The 20,472-nt window shown below is 35.3% G+C and overlaps 1 protein-coding gene across 2 annotated transcripts in view; it reads right to left on the bottom strand.

The window, feature by feature from the left end:
- rbfox3b (RNA binding fox-1 homolog 3b) overlaps window positions 1–20,472 on the bottom strand; it is a 228,621-nt gene that overhangs the window by 201,364 nt on the left and 6,785 nt on the right. For both annotated transcript variants that reach the window (XM_067381224.1, XM_067381223.1), the window contains exon 2: window positions 1,625–1,707. In XM_067381224.1, coding sequence (XP_067237325.1) covers window positions 1,625–1,646 — 22 coding nt within the window. In that variant the 5' untranslated portion in view covers window positions 1,647–1,707. The remainder of the gene's footprint in view (window positions 1–1,624; window positions 1,708–20,472) is intronic.

Genomic DNA, 20,472 nt, shown 5'->3' on the forward strand with positions numbered 1-20,472 from the left:
TATAGTCGAGAGCTGGCGTCAATGCAAGCAGATCAGAACACTGTTGAATATCAAATGTCACGTAACAAACATGAACCGAAACTCTGCGTATACTTCCCTCACAGACACGAGAAATATATCTATAGAAAGCTAAGAATGTCTACTTTTCAAATGAAAAATAAATCTTCTCAGATTATGTAATACATATGAAACATGCATATAGGCATGTCCACTATGTGAAGATGACGAGTCAGCATTTCTGCAGCCGAAAAAACAGAAAACATTATCAATAAATTATTAAAATATTTAGCACATGTTTTACAAAAAGTATTATTGTCACTATAACATTAAGGTTGTAGTCATGTTGAATTTTTAACAATGTCTTTACTACCTTTCTGGACCTCAAAAGGTGCAATGACCTTTTGTGTGGTTCAGAAACCCTCCGATTACATTAAAAAATATCTTAATTTGTGTTCCGAAGATTAACGAAGGTCTTACGGGTGTGGAACGACATGAGGGTGAGTAATTAATGACAGAATTTTCATTTTTGGGTGAACTAACCCTTTAACTGAGTAATGCATTTAATTAATTAGCATCCACTTTGTTAACATTCGTAAAATTTACCATAGTAATTTAACCTTTTAAATGAAGTAAGATCGATAGCATCGGTGTTATTTCTGTATTATTGATATACTATATAAACTAACGTTTTTGTTAACATTTAGAATTGGATTTTATTTTTATATTTTCTGTTTTTTAAATAATGTTTTTAATGTTTTTTTTTTATTATTTAATGTTAGTTAAAGTTTTAGTCATTCTAATGTGTGTGTTTTAAATATGTCGGTTCAGTTTTGGTTATTTTAGTACTTCAATTAAAATAAACAAAAAGTGAGAAATGGTGTGTGTGTGTGCATGTGTGTGTATACATATATACATATAATGTTTATTTAAAGTAATTTTTTTTTTTTTTTTTATGTTTTTAGTTAAAGCATATTAGATTTTGCCATGATACCTAAGAAAATTATGAAACTACTAAAATGATGGTATGGCAACACCCCTAGTTTGCACAATTAACACAATTAATAAAAAACAAACAAAAAAATGGTTCTTTATTCTAGTATGGAAACATCAAGGCAACATAAATGCCCTTAAAACAGAATGAGTGTGTGTGTGTGTGAGAGAGAGAGAAAGTGTGTGCAGTAAAAAGCGAGTTTAATTGGGTTTTGAGGCCAAGTAATAACCACTTAAGTTTGCAAACAAGTTCCTGGTAGCTTGATAAATGTGCTTAATTTAAAAATAACCTTGTTACTCCAATTTAAGCATGGAAAAGCAGGGAGATTTTGAGCCTATTTACAGTTATTAAGCAGCCGATGAGGGCGACAAAATGAAGCCTGTCCAGATATTTGCTGCAATTCATCAATTACTCAAACGTGCAGAAACGTTCAGAGAGATGCAGCACGTTTCCCTGAGAGTCTGAACACACCAGAGGGCCGAACGGGATATTAGCTGATCCGTCTTACAGAAAACCTCAGCAGACAGAAACCTCACAATGAGTAAACACCAACAAGAGCGCAGTTTTCATGCAAATACAACACCTGGTGGATGGAGGCAGGGAGCGAGCCGAGTGTTTGCTCTCATAACTGACCTGTCCAGAGGGGAATATCCATGAACTGAGCGTCTTGATGAAGAGGCTCTCTGTGTCTCCACACACACACACGGTTCCTGATCCTGAAACACACAGACACACAGCACAAGAATAAATCATGTGCTTTTTAATTGCTTTGTGGGATAAACACCCATCTGACACCAGGACACTCCATATCTGAAGAATATACACAAGTTATTATTTCTTCTGCTCACCAAGGCTACATTTATTTGATCAAAAATACAGTAAAATTTTGAAATATTATTACATTTTAAAACAACTGTTTTCTAATGTGAACATATATTAAATTGTAATTTATCTCTGTGATCAAAGCTGAATTTTCAGCATCATTACTCCAGTCTTCAGAGTCACATGATCCTTCAGAAATCATTATAATATGATGATTTGATGCTCAAGAAATATTTCTGATTATTATCAGTGTTGAAAACAATTATACCTTTTCATATTTTTCTGGAAACCGTGACACATTTTATTTTGTAACATTATTAAAGCCTTTACTGCCTCATTTGATCTATTTAATACATCCCTTCACACTATTTGTGAGGTATGAGGAGTTGCTGATTAAGTAGGGTGTTTCTAATAAGGTATTACACTTGTTAGGGTATTTTCTTAGACATTTAGACACAAGACAAGAAGGCAACTCACTACGGTTTGGAGCAAAGCATAAAATATTATGAATACAAGCAACTTTGCATTTAAATGATTCAGTGTGCAAAAAGGTAAAGCACAACCTCTTTTAATATAAATATAAAACCCAAAAAATGTATAGAGAGCCTCGTACACCTGAATAGGTGCATTGGAAAAACTAGAAAAATATAAGTCCAACACACTACTTAAAGGGATAGTTCACCCAAAAATGAAAATTATCCCAGGATTTACTCACCCTCAATCCATCCTAGGTGTATATGACTATCTTCTTTCAGACGAACACAATCGGAGATATATTGATATGTTTAGTCCTCCAAGCTTTATAATGGCAGTGAAGGGGAGCGTGTTTTGAAGCCCCCCAAAAAATGCATCCATCCATCGTAAAAATAATCATTATGGCTCCAGGGGGTTAATAAAGGCCTTCTGAAGTGAAGCGATGGGTTTTTGTAAGAAAAATATCCACATTTAAAACTATAATAACTAGCTTCCGGCAGACGACCGTACGCATCGATTTGCGGCAGAAGAGTGACCTCTGACCCGACGCATGATGGAATGACAAACACGGAAGCGCAGAGGAGAGAGCAAAACGAAACACCGGTCACGAATTAGAAGTCTAAAACGTTCATTTTTAAAGAGAAATGTCGGATGATTTTGATATAAGAGAATAGGAGCTTGAGTTTGTTGCTCAGCTCTGTTTGTCTGAACCGTGAGAGGCGTCTAAGCTTACGATACTCCTACATCCTGCGTCATACATCACATCACAAATTACTCTTGTGACGCAAGTCGACTTGTGTAGTATGTGTACGGTCGTCTGCAGGAAGCAAGTTATTTTATTGTATAAAGTGTTAAATATGGGTATTTTCTTACAAAAATCGCTTCGCTTCTTGTTAACCCACTGGAGCCATATGGATTAAAATCTGGCCCCCCTTCACTACCATTATAAAGCTTGGATGTGTCAGGATATTTTTAAATATATCTCCAGTTGTGTTCATCAGTAAGAAGATAGTCATATACACCTAGGATGGCTTGAGGCGTGAGTAAATCATGGGATAATTTTAATTTTCAGGTGAACTATCTCTTTAAGTTTGCAACTTCACATAGATATTTTAATGAGCAATGATTCAAGCAATCAGCCTTCCTCAGACTTTTCTTTCATAGAAATATAAAACAAGAATTCTGATGGCAATCAAATGCATCTCTACTGAAGTTGCCTGACCAATACTAAAGATCACTAAAACACACAAAACCTGTGTATAAGACCATGGATACACTGTCGAGACTGTGTTCAGTTTGGACTCATTTGCATAATTAAATTGCATTATATTATTTACCCCTGCAGTATATGAGCCGAGCATCAATTTGTGTGCACTAATGTTTCATGTGACTGAGGCTGGCGTGAGGTCGTCGTGCACGTCTCCTGCTCTTAACCCCTTAATGGGAGTCATTAATCAGGACATTGGTTATTTGAGCAGACGTCACGGCCCTCCTGAACTCACAAAACACACCGAGGAAGAGGATGAAGAGTGCGGATGGGCTGAAGAAACACACAATCTGACATTTAACATGCATGCAGATATGTGTGTGTCTAAAATATTCGTAAACACACCAGCTGACTTATAGGATGTGTTTGAATTGGAACGAAAATGGTCTGAAACACCAGAAGTGTCATAAAAAAGTAATAAAGAGGCTAAAGTGGCATGCATACTATAAGGGTGAAACCACCAAGTGCTCGATAAAACCACAGCTTCACTCAAAAATTACTGCCAACATCATTTTTCCAGGGTGCAGAAACCTTCTTCATGAACAAAACAAGGCTGAAATAACTATAACACACACACACACACACACACACACACACACCCTCTAACTGATTAAAAATACATAATGCAGATATCACCACTTGACAAAAAGACGCCTCGTATTCATCCTGAGCTGCAGAAACGCTCCCAGCTACTTCAGAAAGTCAAACTGGGTCACTATCTGGGGGTTATCTGAGGAGATTCACACACACACACTTCTGATCTTCAGAGACACACCAGGTCAGAAGTTCATCACCTTCACTGCGCACAGGTTATATATGATTAATATTGTATATATTCATAGAAAATTTAATCATAGATGTTGTGTTTCAGTAAATAAGACCTCTCGTGTGAGCAGAGGGAATTGTGGGTATGAGAAGGAGCCGCTTATAAAACAAACTAAAATCCGATCGTAAGAGAAACATCTGTGGACATCTGTCGATGAACTCTACTGAATTCAGTAATAATGCACTGATTGGCTACTGTCAATTATTTTGTAGACATTGAAATATAAATAAAATACAAAATAAATAAAACACAAACATGATTAATAAATACTTAAATAAAAATAAATAAAATAACTAAAAATAAAATACAAATAGAAATAAAATCAGAAAATACAAATTAATGAAAATAAATAAATAAATAAATGAAAACCACGATAAATAAATATTTTAATCAATACAATTAAAATAATAAATGAAAAATAATAAAATAAAATAAAATAGAAATAAAAAGAATAAATAAAAAATTATGGATGAAGACTTTACAATTTAAATAAATAAAAAAATGAAAATTAAGTAAATAAAATAAGATACAATTATAAATAATGACTAAATAATAATATAATAATTGAATTAACAAATGAATGTGCATAAAAAATAAAATATGTGTTGAATAGAATTTAAATAATTAAAATAAATAAATAAACTATAAAATAAATAAATATAACAACCATTGTAGAATAAATACTTTACAATTAAAAAAATAAATGAAAAATAACTAAAAAATAAAATACAAATATAAATAAAATAAAAAATACAAATTAATGAAAATAAATAACTAAATCCAAACCATGATAAATAAATATATTTCAATTAAAATAATAAATAAATAAATAAGAATAAAATAAAAAATAAAGTAAATGAACAAATTAAACCAATGAAAAATAAATAAATAAAACATGACCAAGCTGAATAAATAATAAATGAAACATAACTAAAAATAAAATACAAATGAACAAATTTTTAGATGAAAACATAAATAAATAAATAAATAAATAAATAAACAAACAAACATGACCATGAAGAATAAATAATTAATAATTCATATTCTATGCATTGTTTGGCAAATGTAAACAGCATTTAGTTGATGGACTAATGACCTGAATGAATGCATATCTGTATATGACTAATTTTTTCCTGTGAGAAAAGCATTGTCATTCCTTAAAATAGCTTGAATGTAACTCTACACCCTTCATTTAAAGGTGCTAAAGAGGATGTTTTGTTTTATACATTTTTGCAATATTACTTGAAACTGTCTTTACTAACGGATAAAAGACTATTTATTAGGTGCACTGAAAGGAATAATATTAATATACATCATCTGTGCACGAGGTAGGGCCTTAAAAACATCAGTTTTTACGATCATCGCATAAACGATTGGCCCTCTGGCTTGTCAATCACTGCCATGACGTTCCTTGTGAGAGACGTGCGTGGCTGCGCGCTCCAGTAACTTTCCACACTCCACAGGCGCTGCATGCAATGTTTTTGTCAGGAGACAGGAGTAACAACTGCAGATTATGAGTTACCTGCGGTGAGTCCGACATAATGAATCCACTAACACGACACAGCGAATGCCGGTGGTAAACACTCGTGTTCCAATACTCCTGCACGAGTTCCTTTGAAGTGAGCTGTGAAGGAGGGGGGGCTGTTCTTACGCATGCGCTCATTTCAAAAACTCACTAACAGTCTTTGGATTCTCAGGAAAAAATCCTCTCTATCACCTTTAATATATGTGAATGAATGAATGAATATGCATTTAGGCCCCGCCTCCACCCGCTCACGGCAGCTCAGAGATCCACTAGCTACTAATGTTTAGCTAATGTTACACAAACCATGTTCCTGTTCTTCATCTCAGAGTCAGACAGCTGCCTTTCAAAAAATCAGCATCCTTACAAACGCTTTGAACAACTACGAACGTCAGTGGAGAAAAGCATACAGTTCATCATAATATTGTAATATTCATCATACACCTGCTATATTGGTAAACCTACATGATTTTTCATATCAACAGAAAAATATACCGGGATAACCTGGCTTCTCTCGAGACTCCCCTGCTGGTTCGCCGTCTTTTTTTCACTGCAGTTTTAAGGAGAAAATACTCAGCAATGGTGTTGACGTATGATATGAATTTGCACATGGTTTGTCTTAAAGCATATTAAAATCACCACATAGACATATAAACAAAATTGAAAACTTGATTTTAACCACAGGGGGTCTTTAACTTTATACAAATGAGCAGCAACAACAAATTGGAGAGCGAGGAGTAATGTTCACATGATCACAGCGTGTGTGTGAATTACAGAGCTGACATGTGAAAGTATGAAGCACTGCAGGGCATTATGAAAAAGTGTTTCATCGATGAGAATCATATTAATTTGATAAAGGGCAGATTCACAGCTGGACCACATCGATTCTGTCTACGGCCGCGTCTGAGAACACACACACACACTACATTAATGCGTCAGCCGCTGCAGTTTCAGCATGTAAGACAATGACTACTGAGACTCATATTGACACTAGATCTTCTGCTTCCTACATGATGAACACATTCAATCTAAGACGGTTTAAAAAAAACTAACAGGTACTCCAGTAGCGTAGCTACATCTGAAACACTCAAACTCCAATGTTTCTCCTTCACAGACTGCATTACACAAACCTCCTTTAAACCGGCTCACTGTCTGAACTGATTCACACACAGCATATAAACCTCACGAGTCTTCACAAATAAAACCCCAAACCATCAGAAAACCCTCAGAAATGATGATCAAATATAACCGACTCCATCCACTTTTACAACAGTTCTCTCTCTCTCTCGAACACATCAATACTGCAGCCATTAAAATGTGAAATTGCTTCACACACACACGGACATGAGACTCCTGCAGTGTGCTGAGCTCACTAATGTGATTCTCACTTTAATAGAGATTGACCTCACAAAAAAAAAATCACTATGGTAACCATACCACCCAACTACTGTAGTTACGTCAATAAAACTGTGGTAATTTGGATGGATGGATGGATGGATGGATGGACGGGTTAGTCAGTGGATGGATGGATGGGTGGGTGGATGGATGGATGGATGGATGGGGTTCAAAGTCTTTTTCCACAAATTTTGTATGTATGCAAATTGTATAATATCCAACCATGATTAATAAATTAAAATAATATCATAACATCTTAGTTGAAAATTCAATATAATTTATTTGTGACAAAACATCCCGTGTTTCGGTCACGACTGCACAGTTTTGGTGACAGTATTGTTTTGGTGGTGACCACATCCCATTACAGAATATTAACTTGCTTACTAAAACATAATAAAATACTAATGATTTACATAACTGTACTAAAATTTTGTTTATTTCCCTCAAAAAAATGATTATGTTCCCTTTTGTCACGACCAAAAGAATGATGACATGTTTCGGTAGTGACAATTTAGATACTTTAGGCCCCATTTACACTGCACAGTTCAAGTGACCCAATTCCGATTTTTTCTCCCATGTGGCACAGATCGGATATGAGTCACGACCGTGTAAACAGGAAAAAAGTGCATGGATTCCGATTTACAAAGATCGGTTTCAGGCCTCATTCATATGTGGTTATAAATCAGATATGAATCGGATACAAATGAAGATACCTATCTACTATGAAAGAGAGGCTGTGAGAGAGAGAGGGACAGGAATATTCCTGATCAAAACTGTAGAAGTGTGTTAAAAGTCTCAGACAATGGACTAAAACATACACTGTTTCACTAGTGACGTGAAATTTTTTTCTTTTTTTTTACATATATATATATATTTTTTTTGTTTGTTTTTTTTGTTTTTACAACAATGGAAAAAATTGCAAAAATTATTTCTGTATCATTTTCACAAGTTGAAATTTAGGGGTTAGGGTTCGGGACAGCCACCTCCAATTGAAAGTACCCAATAAATGACGCTTTTATATATATTAAGTTTACTGATATTTTAAATATTATTGTGTGATTCAATAGATAATAGAAGTATTTTAGTAAACATCTAAAATTTGAATACTTAAATGCTTTTTAAATGTATTTTTTTTGGTTGCTGGATGGCAGTTTGCACAGCTTTCTGACAGCTTTCATTAGTTTTACCCATTTTTTCTTTTTTGCCATCTTATTGAAAGGGACAGAGAGAGGCGGCCAAGACCGATCTCTTAATGAAGGGTGTGTTTAGGCCTGTCCATTCTTAAATTAATTACAACTGCTCAGATATCAATTCAACACACACACACACACACACACTGACTGTGCTGCTCTATCCTAATTGAATTACTTTCAGTCTTTCTGGATTTCAATTATCTGCCTTACATGGACACACAAACACACACACACACACACACAGAGAAAGAGAGACATTGCCACACTAAACGAGTCTCAATGCAGAGAGAGTGTGTGTGAACAGGTTTAACACACGCACACCCAGCAGGACACTTCTCAGCAGTTTAGCAACACCAGTTGTGTTTCCCCCCCCTCAGGAACTGCTTCCAAAAACACAGTTTGTGTCCTCATCAGCGTCCTCGGACGAAACTAAGCATCTCTGTGTCCTGCGGGAGCCGTTGAGCTGCAGGTAATTGAAGATAATAAAGAATATTCACCTCTGTACACACAGACGGCAGAGACTCAAGAGAGCAGCGCAGTTTCTCAAGATCCACATGTGTGTTTGATAAATCCAGACACACGGAGGACTCCAGCGCCATCTACTGACACTAATCACACACAGCTGCACTAATCAACTAAAAAATGTGAGCTAAACCCCTAAAACAAGCCAACAAAAACCAGCATAAGCTGGCGTACGTCCATTCTTGTGACAAATGCAGGTTTCAGCTTACAAAAAGTACTAAGGTAATACCTTGTTTTTGACGATACCACAATATAAAATTGATTATGTCTGCCATTCAGTAGATTAGAATACCATGTAAATGTTATAGTGTATGAATACTGCAATAATTCAGTACCATTCACAAGTTTATATTTTTATATATTTTAAAGAAATTAATAATTTTACCCAGCAAGGTTGGATCAAAAGTGACAGTAAAGACATTTATGATGTTATAAAAAAATTCTGTTTCAAATAAATGCTGTTGATTTGAATTTTATATTCTTCAAAATACTGAAAAAAATGATAATTAATAAATAATAATTTCATCAAAACAATAATAACCAGAAAAATGTTTTTTGAGCATCAAATCATCATATTAGAATGATTTCCGAAGGATCATGTGACACTGAAGACTGGAGTAATGGTGCTGAAAATTCAGCTTTGATCACAGGAATAAATTATATTTTAATATATATTCACATAAAACACAGTTATTTTGAATTGTAAAAATATTTCACATTATTTCCATATTTTTACTGTATTTTCCATCAAAAAAGCAGAAGAGCAGAAGAGACTTCTTTCAAAAACAGACCTCTTTTGTTCAGGCTGCAGTTGCTCTTTCTCTCCAGCAGATGGCTTCACTATGATACAAATACAGCTGTTCTGTTCCCATACATGAGTGTGTCCTGAAATAACCTCTGAATAAACACCTTAAACCTCTCAAGAATGTATCCTATACAAAATACTGTGGTGGTACCATGGTGCAGTCATGTATCGGATGGAAAAACCAAGGATTAGCATATTCATATTAGTGTATTCGCGTGGCATGACGCCCGAGAGGGTTTCAAACATCACACTATCTCAGATAAACATGTAATATTTGAAGACAGCAACAAACAAAGCGTCTCATAAGCTCAGCGTCCACCAGTAGACAGACAACAACACAATAATATGACAAATGCTTCAAACTTTAAATGGAATTACATGATGGAAAACGATTTTTCTTGAACTACAATGAAAAAACAAAGTGTAGGACTTACTTTGAAACGAGTTTCACTCAAAAATTGCAAGTAAATTTAACAAAGAAATAGCAAATGAATTAAAGATGACATTTTTAAGTTTAAAGATACTGATCGAAGTGACATCCTGTAACATTTACGGACACCAAACAGCATAATCACATCACAAACAAGAGCTCAATAACATATGACAGCCTACATTTACATATCAGCATCTTGACCCGCACTAATGAGCATTGGTGTGAACTACACCAATCCACAGCTCGTCCAATCACAAGAGAGCTCATTTACATATTGAAGTCACAAAACACGAGCCCTTTAGCTCTCTGAATTCAGTGAAAACAAAAATAGAGTGGGACTTTGATGATGCTCACGTGTACAAACACGCATGCAGACAGAGTAATTATTCATGTTTAATGAGAGCTTGCTCTATAAAAAGAAAGCGCTGGCTGTGTGTGTGCGTGTGTGTTTAATGACTGCTGTATAACATCTGAGCGCCATGCATTCAGTGTTTGCCTTGTTTTCTTGTTCTGTGACAATCACAACCAATATCACACATCCTTCAGATTGACCTGGTGATGATGGACAGACGGCTCTGAACTGAATCGGGTCAAATATTTTCTGGTTCCTTAAACTAAAAAAGCTCTCAACAAAATGTGCTTCACCACAGAACAAGCTCTGAAACTCCAGAAATACATTCATCGTTCAGTAAAAACAGAAATTAAAATGTAGAGACAAGCTCCAATTCCATGACATGTTATCCTTATTTTAAGTGCCTCTATTATACTTTTGCTGGATTTCATGCAGAGTGCAATATAGCAGTTTGCAGAGTTTCAAAGATCAAAGTGCATATCAAACAAAGTTATTGTCTCCTAAAAGAAAGAACTGATTCTGAACTGCTGAAACGAGTCGTCGGTAATTACAGTCTCACTTCCTGCATGAACTGGCCCATCTGACCAATCAGTGCAGATTAGACCAATCAATTCTTTATCAAACCATTTCAGACACTGAGAAAAGAGGTGATGAAAATTCAAAACCTTTGAAATAGCATAATTAGGGCACTTTACAATGTTATACAGTGTTTCATGTGCAGAAGTAACTTGTGTCAGTCAGCTGGAGCTCACTGGTGGGTTTAAAACACGCAGAAAAATGAGTTTGTCTGATGTTTTACAAAACACCTCCATGAATGTGCCTTCACTGCAGATCAATGAAATGAAATTAAACTATGAACACGTTCTTCTATCTTGATTTAACAATGTTAGGGTTCAGTTCAATTTTAGCTCAATAATGCTTGTTCGTGATGCTTTTTACCCCAGAAATAACTCATAACTCATCCATTAGTGATGAAACAAATCATGTACAGTCATGCATATATGGGTCATTGACGAATAAGGTTTTTAAAAGTGTAAAAAAAAACCCTAATGGAGATGTAATTCATTTTGAAGTTTTATTAAGTGTTAACAATGATATTATGTGGATTTTATAATCAATTAATACTGCTTTTGTCATTTTATAAGATGGACAAAATTTGTCACCAAAAAAGTCATTTCGTTTAACCAAAATTTCAGTTTTACTGAATGATGATCTTTTAACAATGCTAACAGGCTGATATCAGCTAGCTAGTTTTATATTTAGTACAAGTTTTTAATATATGTGACCCGCTCTGGCGAAATGAGTCGGAAATCGCAACGTTCTATTTTAAGATATGGGCCAATAATGTGGAAAAACAATGAAAAAAAATCAATTAATTTTTTTTAAAGCTAATTTCAAAGAACAGACTTAAAAATAATCTCCCAAAGTTTCGTAGTCCAGATAATTGAGTAAAGGTATTTAAATGGCTATTAAATTTGACATAGAACTCCTCTCGTCACTTATGAGCATTTCCCGGTATCCCCTGAAACGTCTCTGCTCTCCAAATATGGTGTTACATGTTGTATAGAACCAATCAAAATGCTTAGAAATGTAAACACACTGACATAAACGCTGATTCTTATCAATGGGAAGCCCCGTTTCGACTGACAGGCACGCGATCGGTCCAGCCATCCTCCTGTCAGACTAGCGCGCGCTGGTATCTCCGTTATGAATTTGTTAAAGGGCTGGCACACCGGGCGCGAAGCACAGTACCGCACCGCACCTATGAGTGTACGCACACCGGCGGCGACATTCGGTGCCTGTCCGCGGCACCCAGAAAACAATACCTAGAAAACAATGCGTTTGAATTTTAAGACGTGTTCGTGTCCGGTGTGCCAGCCCCTTAACACTGTTATTGTCAACTAGTCTACACAAAGATATGATTGCATAGGCTAGCTCTCTGCCTCTCTCACACACACACACACACACACACACACACACACACACCCTCTCTCAAGCAAAAATGTAGCACCTCTGTTCAATCTTTCTGATTTTAGTAAATCTTTGTAAAAGTGCCTTATAAAATATTAATTCAAATAAATACTTTAAAATAATTTGAGCTTCAGCCTGGTTTAATAGCATTTATATATATATATATATATATATATATAAATGTCTTTGGTCAAATTAAGCTGTAATATAAATAGTTTATCCCTTTAAATGCAATGGATTTTGAAAGATATCAACAACAAAAAACAGGCAACAAACTTTAAAAGCGATTTTCTCAGGTTTTCAATTGGAAAAAGAGGGCAGACGACCATAATTCAAATGGGTATATCTTTAAAACCGTTCAAGGTATGACTTTGACTAGGATATAATTTTAAAGCTTATTGTCTCAGCTTTCCATTTATACCAGAATCTCAATTTTGAAATTTGGGTCACTGTGACTCATTTTGCTGGATCAGGTCACATATTACATATTCCAACATTTTCCATGTTTTATAGCGGTTGTACCGAATGACCTGATGTTTCGGGACATGTGTATGAGCAAGTGAAAACATTAATTTTTCATATGGTTAAAAGAGAGTTAGTTACTTTGCTTCACGGCCATGTGGTCCTGTGCAGGCGTCTGAATGATATCACATCCTGTCACATGATATTGACCTGAATAACTTGATCCAAAATGATCCCTTTATATTGGTTACTCCAAATGACATCAATGAAATTCAACATTCCGGACATTCTTTCTCATATAAAAGCAATGAGTTCTACACATAATTTTAATACCATTTTGCACTATATTAATATGTGATGTTATAAAATCATGCCAGAATAAAAAATATTTATTACATTTTAAGATATTTTAATCACAAATGAAACGGCTGTATTGGCCTTTGGACGGTTAAACTGAATGACCTTTTGACACTTCAAAATTTTTAAAATACCTTTATATGTGCAAAATATAATTAAAACCTTTTGGATTCAATAAAAGAGATCTAGTTGTACTACATACTTTGGATGTCATATCTTTGTGTTGTATTATTATTAAGGTCTTTGGACAAAAAACAAAAAAAACAAAATGACCCGTCACATCACTGACCCATATATAATACAATAAACACTAAAATACAGACACTATAAAAAAAATTTTTTCACAGTTGTAATTAAAAAAAAAAAAAAAGAAAAAAGATAATTGAAGTCAATTTAAGAAAACACTTTTTTAGTCTTTCGACTTCAAAATTTGATGTTTAATAAGGGCTGGACGATTATGACCTAAAATTAAAACCTCGATTAATTGAACATTTTACCTCGATTGCGATTAATGAACAATTTTTTAATTTTTTTTTTTTTTTGCCCTCATAGTTCACTGACAAGGTTTGTACTGTAAATATGATTGACTAATAAAGGCAGGATATTTAAAGAGCGATCTGACATGACAGCTCACTTTCAGCCGTTTCTTTATCTATAGTTTGTAACATTTCTTACAGATTTATGCTCGTTGTAAATCAGATAAAGATAAATAAGCACAGTACCAGTACGAGTGATTGCGTGTTTGAATCAATCATACTGTCTCTCTATTAATTGTGAAGCTGTGGGTTGTAAATAGTTCCTTCAAAAGTAGAAAAATATATGCTATAATAAGTTGAGTTTGTAATCTACTTTAGTGATAAATCACAGGCCAGCGCTGACAACTAGTTTCTGCTCATCTCAATGCACGCGATCTTCACGTTTTGTGCAGCTGTTTGTATGAGCGTTCGTGCCAGAATGCAGCTGCGCCAGCGCGGTAGCTCGATATAATAATACACATCCGATCATCTAAATCGCTTGAATGTCCAAACCTTAAAACACAAACAACTGACACAGTTTAGTGAAGACGCAAGGCTCACCGCTCGTGCGTGTCTCTGCGTTCACCTGCGTGTTGACTGGACGGGGCGGAGTCACGTGCTACTCACCCTGTAGTATGTTTTTAATGGGGAAGTATTAACAGGATTTAAAAAACTAAATAACCGACATGGGAAAATTACATCAGTTAGAGGTTCTGAATATCAGTTTCGATTACTTTTCGATTAGTCGTCCAGCCCTACGTTTCATTGAATGTGTTACTTGACCTTTCCTTATAATTAGTGAGATTTACCAGCAATTTCCTACACAGATTTTTTTTCAGTGTTCAAAAGCAAGGTCACAAAAACTAAACATCTGAAGTGATGAATTAAGACAGATGTGAACACATAATGCTCTAACACCTGCTAACAAGCAAATACATGGACTGTTTGCACGGAGAAGACATTTGTGATTCATCCGGCTAGAACAGACAATTTAGACGCTTTAAAAATCAAATGCTAAATGGATTTTTAATGAATTATTAATATATACATACACCACATTTTTGCTTTTAAATGCTCCAGAACACTGCTGCATTATAAGTGCATTGCTGCAAATATGATTTTTGCTCGTTTTAAAAAAAGAAAACTGCAGATGAGATGAAGTTCATGATCAACAACATTATGCCACAAACTGAAGCTTGACTTAAACCCTCAACATTCCTTCAGGATGTCATTTCAGTTGTACATGTATGTAGGTAGAAGTTGCAGTCATGTCACAAGACCATCTGTGTGTTCGGACATCTAACTCATCCATTATTCAGCAGAAGACTACCTGATGAGCTTCTATATTTGAACTCATTAACAAACAAAAGTGAACACGGGTGCTGTTCATATATGTGTGAGTGTGTGGGTGTTCATTTGTGTGTGTGACATGTATGTGCGCACGCATGTTTAATGTGAGCGTGTATCCTTGTCAGATTCATATTTGGATGTTGCGGCGCAATCGATGCGAGGCGACCTTGTGACCCACGCAGGAAGGAAGCGGGCGATGCAATCTGCCACCCACGGTTCACACACACACACGCACATGCACGCGTTTCTCAGTCCCCCTCCGAACGTCTCGCTAATGAGATGAATTAGCTGAATGCAACAGATGTGTTCGGTGCAATCTAACGCCCTCCATCTGTCAGTCATAAAACACACACACACACACACACACTACAGATGATACACAACACATGATTGATGGATCGTTCCTGCTATGCAGTGCATGTTTATGTCTTCATCTTATATGTCTTTATATACTAGATAAATATTTATTTTAAAGTTTTAAATATCTTAAATCACAAATTGATTCTCAATGAACAGAGCTGAACTGTAAATCAAGCTATTTTCTATTTTGGTTTTGAGTAGATGTAATTTTTTTTGTTATTCTTGTATGTAAAACTTGCAATTTATTCAGAAATATTCTGTATTTCTATATCTGTTTCTTCATGTAAATTAATAAATATACATTATTGTTAATTCAATACATACTTACTGACATTACTACATACTGACATATGGTGTAGGATTTACTTTTCACTTAGAAATCACTAGTAAATTCCACAATCAATTATTAACATATTGAAATAAATGCAAAAGTTAAAAGTATAAAGACTGAAATAGTATTATTTTGTAAAATATACTCCAACAATCTTTGTTTTATTTACAACTTCGGGAAAAAAAATAAAAAATAATCATTTTTTTACATATGTACATATATATCACAGACGTTTCCTTCGAGGAGGCAAGAGGCATTTTCTCCTAAAAAAAAACAAAAAAAAACTGGATAAGCAAATAATTGATATTACAAAACATAAAACAATGCAAATATTACAAATTGTGTGATTAACAAGTGTAAAAGTCACTTGTTTTTATAATGTAAGTCTGTTTTTATTATGACACAGTCGCCGGCGAAGTACAAATACTTTGTTACCTTACTTAAGTAGAAATTTCGGGTATCTATACTTTACTGGAGTAATTATTTTTCTTTTTACTTCTACTCCTTACATTTTCACGCAATTATCTGTACTTTCTACTTCTTACATTTTAAAAATAGCCTCGTTACTCCTATTTCATTCTGGCTTGAAAACAACAACAAAAAAAAAAACTATCCAGATAAATCGTGCCATCCGGATAGAGTGAATTTGATTGTGGTTGGATGAGAAGTATAAACATATACCATTCTGACACCCTATTGGTTTGTACGCAAATAATAAGTTATTATTTCTCCACTACTGGCGCATTTAGGCTATCAAACGGGTGCTTTTCTCTTCGTCCTCCGCAAATTAAGCTAGGTAGTTCGGTAGAGAGAACGTTTGAATAAGTTAGCGTATACACCGGTTTTTACACTTTTTTTTTTTGCGCGACCTTTTTATTTATGTGACCTATAGTCATATACAACATGTAGCTAAACAAGCCAAAACAAATTAATTTAAAACAAAACTGAAGGTAAAGAGCAGTGCTCTTGTTGAATGGCACGGATTGCACTACGGACTATTGTACCTTTTATATGTTTTTTTTGTTTTTTTTTAACTGTATTTTATTTTTTATAACGAACAAGTCTTGTTTCCAGTGCTTTGTTGTGTGTGTGTGAGGAGCAGGTGCGATCAAACAGCAGTCTTTGCAGGGGACTTGCCTCATCGTCATGACAACGGTTCGTGGCCAGGTCAGATTACGTCAGAGTTTGTTGCCGTTTGTTGGATGCTCAGACAGACAACCAAACAAACGCCGATTAAACATGTTCAGTCTGGTAAAAACAGACTCTAACCAACGGCAACAGGGTTTTCACACCTATCGAACAAACTTGACAAACAGACGAGTTTGTTGGCCTTTTTTCGGAGCGTTGTGAACTGAAACAGCTGAAAACTACCCGCATTTGGCGGGTGTTAATGTCAAGCCCTGATTGTTACTAAGCCTGCCCTGGGTACACCAAAACTACCCACATTTTTCTTGTCCATTGCCCTCACAGATTCCTGCAGTTAAGCTTGGATGTACATTTACATTCCAATAAAGGTCATTGATGACATGCCTCTGAACTGAAGTTTGACTTTTTGCACCATTACAATACTTATAGGCAACTAGTCATCATATCTTCCACTACACAAAACACAGGTTAATGCTCAATAGCACACATATATGGTGCTTTAATGTATTTGCATTGTACTAAAATGCATTCATTTTCAATGGGCATATGTGCGGCTGAAACGGGTAGCCTAGTGCATCCCAATTTTTCAACATTAACATTTTAATATAGCCTAACATTATAGTCATTATGGCCGTTAGAAAAATGTTTTCTTGAGGAGGTGGGGTAGTGCACAATAATAGGCCCCTGTGGTGCGGTTTAAGCTTTTGTCCTTAATGGCATTTTTTCCCCTACATTACTTGAAATACTTTAAGTAGTTTTGAAACCAGTACTTTTACACTTTTACTTGAGTAAAAAGCTTGAGTTGATACTTCAACTTCTACAGAAGTATGTTTAAACCCTAGTTTAAAAACCCTAGTATCTATACTTCTACTTGAGTAATGAATGTGAATACTTTAGACACCAGTGGTCATGAGTATGAGGTAACACAGCTCTGTTTTTCATATTAGATACATTTGAGAGTGTTGAAAATGATGTTATAACGTTACTGTGAGACACTGTTACACACTGCAGTAAGACAATTTTAGAATATCATATTAAATGCTGGATGGCTTGTGTTGATAAATGACATGCAATTAATTTTAATACGTATTGTATGATTGAGAAAATGCTGTATTACTGTTACTAAAAATAAAGCTGCATCTGATTATGCTATGTTAGCTACTTCACAAAATAGTGTTTTTCTCTGAGGCATGGTAAAGCGTGGTGCTCGCAAAAAAAAAAAATCAAGAAAATTAGATTTATACAATAAGACTAAACGTGTTGAGCTATATAACAACAATTAGTTTTCTGTCTATAAATATATCAAAACATTTGAGATATTGAGTGAACAAAATATATAACACTGGCCTTGTGGTTTTTGGATATTTTACTGCAATATATATATATATATATATATATTTATTTTCTTTGTTATCTTTGTTCATTGATTAACATTAACGACAGACATCAGAGCAACTGGTTTATTAGGCTACTGTCACTTTAAGAGCTACCACTGCCGAACATGACGCGCATCTCATTTCCTCACAACTCTTTAAGCTCATTTAAGATGTTATTTCACTCATTTAAGAGTGCTCTTATGAGGATTCTTGACAAAATGGGCATTTTGGCATAATTCTGTGTTATTGTTTGTTCAAGAACAACAGAGAACCTGATACTGGTGCACGTCTTTCTGTGAACACAAGTTGTGTGTGGGTCACGACAACATTCACAGACAGGGTGTTCTCATATTTGCATGAATAAGAGCGTGATCATATAATGCAACGCTAGCCAAATTATGATGGAGAAAACAGATGCTGTGTTAATTGCATAAAATATTTTTAATGCGATTAAACTGAAAAAATTATATATATAGAGAGTACTGTAGGTGTCATTTAAAGTAACAGAGTTACTACAGAACAGGAATGATGGAACGAAACTTACTTTCTACTAATGACAAACAAGACAATAAAACCTCTTATGAACAAGAGCACCTGCCAAACATGTAATTTTCAGCCTCCAAACTGGATTCATACTGGAAACAGGTGTAAACGAGGTTAATGTGTAATCCGGTTTCACAGGAGGAATAGAGTGACAGTGCTGAATAAAATGAGAACATGCCGGTAATGAATCACCGACCGTGTGTTCATGTCCCCATCGACTCTGAGCGTTTGACAACATTACACTGTCAATGAATAGAGGTCGACGGGGGGCAGAAAGCTCTCAGAAAAACCCCTCAGACGCCCAGCGGGAGAGAAACACTCATATACAGACGCTCATAGAGTGACTGAGAACCCGCACACAGTCAGACGAGGCCGTTAGCAGTGGGTCTTCATTACTGTGGCATGAAAACACAGCAATGAGAGCGTGTTATCAGAAAAAGTGTAGGAGAGAGACTTCTGTCATCATTTACTCACCCTCATGTCAATTCAAACCTGTATGACTTTACCTTGCAATTGCAATGATAACTGGAGCTTTCAAGCTTCAAATAGGATGCAAAAGCATCATGAAAGTATCATAACAAAAGGTTCGTGACCATTTCATGGTGGGTTTGCATTCAGCTTCAGTACCTATTCACTGAAAGAGTGGCTAGTCCTTAAAACATTTAAAAGGTTTGGAATGAAATGAGGTTAAGTTAGTTTGCTTTATTGTATGCTCAGAAAACACACACTCTTTATCTGAGCCACTTTATAAACTCAAACCCCCATTATAAATCAGTATGCTTGGATATACACTGAAAAATACAATACGGACGAAATGTCAGCATCTAAAAATGTAAAAGTACTTATGTATTCACACACAGCTTCAGAAAACATATGAATCCTTTGAATACAGTAGCAAAAACACCTGTTTGAGTCAGAGAGGATGCAAAAAGGTAATAACAACACTTTGACTAACATCATAAATGCGCTTTTAAGAGAAAACATTGATCATCATGCCAGATGTGTCCTGCTCTGATGTACAGAAGTGTTAATGTACAGCCTCAAACCCACTCAAGAACACAGGATGAGATAATAAAAGAGAGATGAAACGCAGGCTGTACAGATGGAGGAGCTGACGGGAGGAATGATCTGGCCAGCCTTTAGTATTTATAAATAAATCACTCAAATTCCCACCAACACGTCTGATCACGACCAGATCTGACTGTCAACACCTCTCCGTTTTGTCTGTTACTCACACATATGGCCGGACAATCTGCCACCGCAAACATGAGCGTGTGTTTCTGCGTGTCTCTGACTGTCTATTGCCAGTCTACAAGCACCGCCAACACTCCACAGTCGAGAGAGAGATAGACGGACCTCAGAATGAACAATACGTACAACTAATGGAAGAACGAGATGACAGACATCTATCTATCTATCTGATGAACACAATCAAAGATATATTTAAAAATATCCTGGC

This window comes from Chanodichthys erythropterus, chromosome 3 (genome assembly GCF_024489055.1).
Source record: "Chanodichthys erythropterus isolate Z2021 chromosome 3, ASM2448905v1, whole genome shotgun sequence".
NCBI classification, from domain to species: Eukaryota; Metazoa; Chordata; class Actinopteri; order Cypriniformes; family Xenocyprididae; genus Chanodichthys; species Chanodichthys erythropterus.